Source organism: Cannabis sativa, chromosome X (genome assembly GCF_029168945.1).
Source record: "Cannabis sativa cultivar Pink pepper isolate KNU-18-1 chromosome X, ASM2916894v1, whole genome shotgun sequence".
In the NCBI taxonomy this organism is placed as follows: Eukaryota; Viridiplantae; Streptophyta; class Magnoliopsida; order Rosales; family Cannabaceae; genus Cannabis; species Cannabis sativa.
In genome coordinates this window covers 70,705,909-70,713,180 of record NC_083610.1, presented here as the reverse complement: position 1 = coordinate 70,713,180, position 7,272 = coordinate 70,705,909, and the positions used below count along the sequence as shown (strand labels likewise).

General features: G+C 32.2%; 1 protein-coding gene across 7 annotated transcripts; it reads left to right on the top strand.

Moving 5' to 3' along the window:
* The first annotated feature begins 3,521 nt into the window (after positions 1-3,521).
* On the top strand, positions 3,522-6,139 carry LOC115721654 (F-box protein FBW2). 7 transcript variants are annotated; one of them, XM_030650761.2, is made up of 4 exons: positions 3,648-3,804; positions 4,202-4,247; positions 4,697-5,017; positions 5,281-6,139. In XM_030650761.2, the coding sequence occupies exons 3-4, from the start codon at positions 4,710-4,712 to the stop codon at positions 5,948-5,950; spliced, it is 978 nt and encodes a 325-aa protein (XP_030506621.1). In that variant the 5' UTR covers positions 3,648-3,804; positions 4,202-4,247; positions 4,697-4,709; the 3' UTR covers positions 5,951-6,139. The 7 variants fall into 7 exon arrangements, with proteins under 7 accessions (XP_030506636.1, XP_030506621.1, XP_030506607.1 ...); XM_030650753.2 differs by having other exon boundaries at positions 3,757-3,992; XM_030650749.2 differs by having other exon boundaries at positions 3,763-3,937.
* The last annotated feature ends 1,133 nt before the right edge of the window (positions 6,140-7,272 follow it).

Genomic DNA, 7,272 nt, shown 5'->3' with positions numbered 1-7,272 from the left:
ACCAAGAAGCAAATTAATTACCTTAGGTAAAATGGTCTAAATAATAATCCTGAATAATCTTGACATTCTAAATGTCTAATTATTTTTCCCCACTAATTTTAAGATACTCAACCGCATCCATGTGACCCTATTGGTCAAATCGTCGTATTCCATAGTTACCTGGCATAAAACAAGAAAATTGTAAAATTTAATATATAGTATATATATATATTACATCTAGAATTTAAATATATCTTCGTAATTGAGAAAATATTTACCTAAGGCCTATTTTTGACTATATATCCTAATTTCTACTAAGAAGCACATAATCACATAATAATAATTAAATCTCTTAATTATTTACTAATTCCAATGATTAAACTATGCGGTCATTTAATAAAAATAATCTCAAGAGAAATAATTAATTCCATGACATTAAAATGAGGAAAGAACTAATATAGTGATATGGCAGGGCTACGAAAGAAATGTACTGTTTCACTAAAAAGGAAGCAGAGGGAAAGCTTGGAGAAAGAAGAGTAGAGCTTGGTGAAAGAAAGAACAATGCACCAAAAGAGCTCTATAAGCAGGAAAAGGAAGAGCACGAAGAGGAGCAGGTGAGAATTAATGCACGTGGATAAATCAAAGTAGGCGAAAAAAGAAAGCTGACGACACTTTGCGCCTATAAATTGTGGACTACCCCATTCGAAAAAAATAAAGATAACGAATTCTTGCTCACATCAGACTAGTAGAAACTCTATCAGAATATACATCCTCAAAAGTACACTTGAGCTCAAGAGTTAACAAAATTCATACCAAATAGAGGAAAATCGTGTAAATCGATAGAGATTGTGTTTTAATTAGACCAAACTTAGTGTAAAGAATTCTAAGTGATAATACAATTTTGTTGTTGAACCAATTTTTGGCATCAACATTTAATAATTTGAAGAAAAAAAATTAGACAAATTATAAAATTATTTGAAAAATACTTTTAATAAATTTTCTTAATTAAAATATAAAAAAATAATTGTATAATGTAATTCCACTTATACTAAGTATATAATTATTTATCCAATATTTAAACCTATTGTGCATAAGAAAGTATTGGATACTTAGATAATCAAATCAAATCCAATCCTTTCCAATTTTATATTATAGTTCTATCTAATATAATCCAATCTAATCCTTTATACATCATCAACTTCATCTGTAGTGCAATTAAAACAATAGTATAATGACATATATATAAATATTTATTTATAATCAATGTAATGTTATTTATGGATCTACAAGAATTGTCCGTGTCAAACACATCACAAGGGCATATAATAATGTTACATTTTATTTTTTTTGATAGATTTAATCAGTATCATTTATCTAATTATTAATATGGTTTGGGGTTAAGAAGAATTTGGCATGAGTGTTGGTGGACGGAGCAAGGTTTTTAACTAGCCATTTGACAGCCTCACAGGCCATCAAAGAATGGGTGCAAATGGAAAGGGACCTTAAGCTTAGTGGTTTCACTATTGAGTCAGATTGTGCTCAAGCTATAGCCTATTTCCCTCATTTCTTTTTCTGCTGAGTCTTATTGTAGAGAATAAGATGGATTTTTGTGGAGCATTAAGAGCATCATTCCAAGTCATGGCTTTGCTGGGATTAAGTTTGTGTATAGAGAAGTCAATTATGTTGCTCATCATTTAGCCAAGTTTGATCTAGAGTCTATAGTTAGTCCTTTGTGGAATAGAATTCTACTCTGTTGCAAATTCCATTCTTAATGTAAATTTGCCAATTTCAGCGAGCATCTCTAATGGAAGTTGTTTATTAGAGTGGTATTCCATTTTTAATTTATATGAAGTGTTGTTCAATTTAGATAATGGTAATATTACATTTTTTTTTTCTTTCTTTAATTTTTTATTAAAAAAAATATTTTTTATTTAAAAAGTCATTAATTTAATGTGATTTGGGATCATAATAAGCAATTTTAAAAGTTGTAAACCATTGAAGTATTTTTTTTAAGAGAAGATGATAAATTTAATGTGAATGAGAGAGAAAATAAAAAAAATATATATTTTAAAATAATGTATGTATTTTTGTAACTATATGTGTTGCTTTTATTAGAGATGCTCTAAGTTCTCCTCTCTTGTGTAGATTCACTTACATGTGATGAATATGGCTGTCACAATTTTAAATGCAAGTAAATAAGGTGAGTAAATATTACATAATAAATTTATGAGTTTTGATGGTATAATAAATTAATGTTATCAAAGGATACTTTGCGTGTTGCATGTGTGTGGTTTTTTTATGGTATATATCTCTAATAAAGGTGTAACATTATCATAAACACCAACAGCTAAAAAGAACAAAACAAATAATAAATACAAAAATTGGACCCCCAAAAGTCTGTAAAACCTTCACACTTTACAGTTTACACTCAAGTGGCAGTGGGATTTTACACGCCAAAAAACTCTACAACAGTTTACCACTTTTTTTATAATTGACTAATTAATTATAAGATTAATCTATTACTAAAAACAATTACCACTGTTAGTAGTGCTGCATAAACTATATTGGTTATTTTAAGTTAGGGGTGGGAATTATACTTACGGGTATTCGCCCTTAATGGAACAGGGGCAGGGGCCGACTTTCAAGGACAGGACGATTAAATGTTTATACTCGAGTCGAAAATGGGGCGAGAGTAGGAGAATAGATAAGCACTCTGAACCCGCCCCCATATGATATATGTTATATTTAAGTTTTAAATCATAACTACTATAATTAATATAACTTTATGTTCTATGTTTTTTATTGATTATAGTAATGAAACATTTTAGTTTTCATAAAAATATCTACGGTGATGCATATTAATAATCACATGTTTTTAAAAAATAACACTTACTATTTATTTTCAATTATTAATTTTGTATTTATTAACTCTATTTATTATACACACTATTTCACTTATGTTTATTGTTTTACTCAGTTTTTATAATTGTTTTTTTTTAATTTTCTTTAAGACATTATTTTTTTTAAAATATATGTGTAATAGGTACCGTATAGAAATTCTTCCCCGTCAGATAATTTCCGCTCTGCTGTCGCTTTAATTTATAGTATTAGGACAGGTATGAGATGAATTTAAAAAACGGATATGGGTAAAGGAGCAATGCCCGTTCCCCGCCCCGTTTACATTTCTGTTTTAAGCTCTCTCTTATTTTCCCTTTCAAAACTGGTCAGTTACTCATCAGGTATGGATAAATAAATAAATAAATAGATAAATATAAAATGTGATAAATTTACTGCTGCGGACACATAAAGAATCAGGTCTGTTTTCACAAGTATGGGCTTGATGAGAGATTGGATAAAGCTGGGTGGCTGGCTGTGTAAATTTCGTCAACCCTTTTTCATTTCGGGTTTGAGCCATTTACTGCCCCTCTAAGCAACCGACTGGTGTCGGTGCCAACCCTTTTTTCCCCATATGGGAATTTACAAATCTGTGTGTGTACTACTATATTTACTGCACCCCTGCATTGGGTCATATCTCTCACATCCAATCCCAATCTTTGAAGATTTACCATTTATCTTTTGATTCTTTCTGATACCATTAAAAAGAAAAAAATTAATTTCATGTCCTTTTTCTTTAAAAAAAAAAAAAAGAATTCACAAGATACCACCCTATACGGTATTACTTACTAGTAGTATTTGGCTGTAGTGGTAGTGGGCTCCTTTTTAATTTTTTCACTCTATTTGTTTTTACCTTTGTTCTTCTTGCTGTTGTTGTTGGTGTGGTGTGGTGGTGTATGTGGGTCTGGATTAGTCTGAAACTGTGGTTAGGTGAGCATATGGGTCTATACCCTTGTAGCTTTTTCTTCATTCTGCTTCTCTCTTTCTCTCTCTCCCTCTCTCTCTTCTCTTTTTCTTTCTCTCTCTACCCTCTTTTTCCCCTGCCTTTCTGGCGGATAAACCGGTGAGTCTTTTACATAATCCAAATCGCAAAAGCAACTATCTCCCTTGCTTTCGGTGTATGTTTATTGTTTACTATTCTATTTTTGGTTATGTAATATCCATTTATCGATTTTTCCCATTTGTGTTAAGTAGCAGAAAATAAAAAAAGAATATTATATTTGTATAGTTTTAGTGACCCTTATTTTTGTTCTTTCAGTTTCTGAGTTTACTCCAAGATTGAAAATTTAAAACGTAAATTCATTTTCTTTGACTGATTTTTTCCCAGAAACCAATCGAAGATTTTCTAACATGCAATAATAACTTGGGACGGAGTAAGTTCACCTTGTTATTATGAACTTTTGAGTTCTTCATTTTTGCTAGATCTGTAAAAGATGCATCTTGCTAATTAATGATTTGTTAAGTCTGTTGTCATTTCACAAATTGCAAAATCTCCTCTTTATATTTGCCCTTTCGCAGTTTATGTTTTTTGCTTTGTTATTATCGAAGAAAAAGAGATTAAAGTTTTCTTCTTTTTTCATTTTTCTTCATTAATATTCTCTGATGCTCCTCCACTGTCTACTGTGTCTACTGTTTTCTTTATCTTTTATATTTATTTCTCTTTCTTTGTGTTGCATATTCTTTCTTTCAATTTTGTTCTTTTTTTCTAATATAGATCTTGTATACCTTATCTTGCCGACACAAGAGTAAAGAGTGTTTAGTAATTATTTCGATTTTCGTAATTTCTTAATACCCTTTTTATCATTTCTTGAATTTCTTGCAGGCAGAGGAGTTAGATGGAAAAGGGTAGTGATTTTAGACAGTGGGACGAGCTAATACCGGACGCTTTGGGACTCATTTTCAGCAACCTCCCTCTCAAAGAGGTACTAACAGTTATCCCAAGAGTATGCAAATCATGGAGCAAAGCTGTAATGGGGCCTTACTGCTGGCAAGAGATAGACATTGAAGAATGGAGTAGTTTGTCTCAGCCTGACAACCTCGATCGAATGCTTCGAATGCTCATTGCCAGAAGCTCTGGATCTCTAAGAAAGCTCTCAGTTTCTGGCCTCAACAACGACTTGATCTTCTCCTTCATTGCAGAACAGTAAGCATAAAAAGAAATAATAATAAAAATTTACTTTCCTAAATTCTTTTGTTATGGAGAATAGATTCATAAGCTTTTCATGACGAAACCCCGCTTGAGTTGGTGAAGTACTTGTCTTGCTATAATTCTTGTTTTGTCAATTGGGTTTTGTGTTTTGTGCCTTAATGGAGGTTTTGGTAGGTTATTATAGTGTTAAATTAATTGGTTGAAAATCTATGTGATGTCCCATTTTCTTTGTTTTTTTATGAACTTGGTTTTGCAAGTGCTGGTTCCCTACAGAGCTTACGGCTGCCAAGAAGCGAGATGAATGATTTAATAGTGGAACAGATTGCTGGACGGTTTTCCACCATCACTTTCTTGGATGTGAGTTACTGTGTCAAAATTGGGGCTCGGGCACTGGAAGCCATTGGAAAGAACTGTAAAATGCTGGTGGGGCTTTGCCGGAACATGCATCCCTTGGACACAGCAGGCAAGCCTCCAGAGGACGATGAGGGTCTTGCCATAGCTGCCACGATGCCAAAACTCAAGCATCTCGAAATGGCCTACCATCTGATTAGCACGGCCAGCATTCTCCAGATCCTTTCAAGCTGCCCTGATCTTGAGTTTCTGGATTTGAGAGGGTGTTGGAGTGTGATACTAGATGACAAGCTTACCAAAGAGAAGAATCCAAACCTTAAAGTCTTGGGGCCTCTTGTTGTGGACTATTACGAGAGGAATGATTGGGACGACTGCTCGGATTTCTCTGATGCTTCTTCTGAGTACTTAGCCTGGGAATTCATGACTGGTGGAGTGGTAGACTACTTTGATGATGATGATGACAGTTTTGATGGGATGTGGGATGATGAAGCAAGCTTGGAGGAGCTTGAACTGAGGTTCTATGAAGGAGTAGGTCAAAATGTAGGAGACAATTATGGTTGGCCTCCCTCTCCTTGAGAGAAAAAAAACTAAGCCTAATGTTTCTCTCTTTTCAAACTGTTGAACTTTGCTTCTTCGTTTGCTTTTGTTTCTGAGTACTACTACTGAGTTACCTGATGCTTTTAGTTTGGAACTCTTCCCTAATATGTGGTATGACTGAATATGTATATGTTTCAACTGGAATGAAAGCTTGTTGTTGTTGTTGTTGTTTTTGTTTAAGATTACATATATATTTGGTATTTTGGAAAGTTTGGAAAATGCACAACAGATCTACAAATTTAAAATGGAAAATGCAATATTGTTTTTTCAACATTGTTGTTGAGCTAACAATGCATTTTTAACAAGATTAGAAAAGTATTGATGACATTTTATGTGTGAATTAGTCATAAAGTTTGTGGTTTTGATCGGTCTCCATTTTCACCAAGGAATAAGGCCATGCCTTTTAGTAATGGCAAACTGGCCTGTTGAATAGGAGGATGCCCTCATTGATTACCGTGGCTTTCTTTGCAAAGAAAGAAATTTTTGAAATTTTTTGAGTTACAAAAATAAAGTTATAGTATTTCACTTTACCAAGCTTATTTAAAAAATTTCAAATCTATTTTCAGTATTATAAATTATTTGAAATTTCGCGTAAAAAAAAAACAAAAAATTATTTGAAATTTTTTAAAAATTTACAAAAATGATGTTGTGAGTATAACGAACACCATTATAAAAAAAATATTCTAGTATGTGTTTTTGGGTATAGAAATTGATTAAGAAATTGTAATAAGAGGTTTACAGTAGCACTCATTTTATTATATAATTATATATTGGCAAATTATTTAGTAGCAAATTTTAAAGGATTATTTCATAAAATACTCAAAATTCAAAAATAAGTTAAGTTAATATTTTTACATCTTTATGATTATTATTTTTGATAAAAATACGGAGTGTTATTTTTCATTAATTTCAAAGGGGAAATTTCATTAGTTGCCCTTAATAAAATACTCCATATCAAAATTTATACCCTCCACTAATTTGTACAAATTAATTTCATTGATTACATGAACTTCCCATTTTACTATTTTTTTTAAAAAATAAAATTGTTAAAAACTGAAAACAACTTCCCTCTCTCTTCCACTCTCTCTTCCCTCTCTCTCGTGCACCACTCTCTCTCTAGAAAAAACTGAAAAAACTTCCCAAAAACTTTCCTCTTTCTCGTCCCACTCTCTCGCCCTCTCTCTCTCTTCCCTGTTGAATGGTTGTTTCTCGGTGGGCGTTGGTGGAAAACAGGAGCACACCCCAATATCACTCAAGAATCTTACACCATTACAATGGGTAAGTTGTGTTTTAAGCATTTT

Coding starts and splice junctions, on each gene's coding strand:
- LOC115721654 (XM_030650776.2), top strand. CDS start 4,710: ATGGAAAAGGGTAGTGATTTTAGACAGTGGGACGAGCTAATACCGGAC. Junction 5,018..5,280: donor TTCTCCTTCATTGCAGAACA/GTAAGCATAAAA, acceptor TGGTTTTGCAAG/TGCTGGTTCCCTACAGAGCT.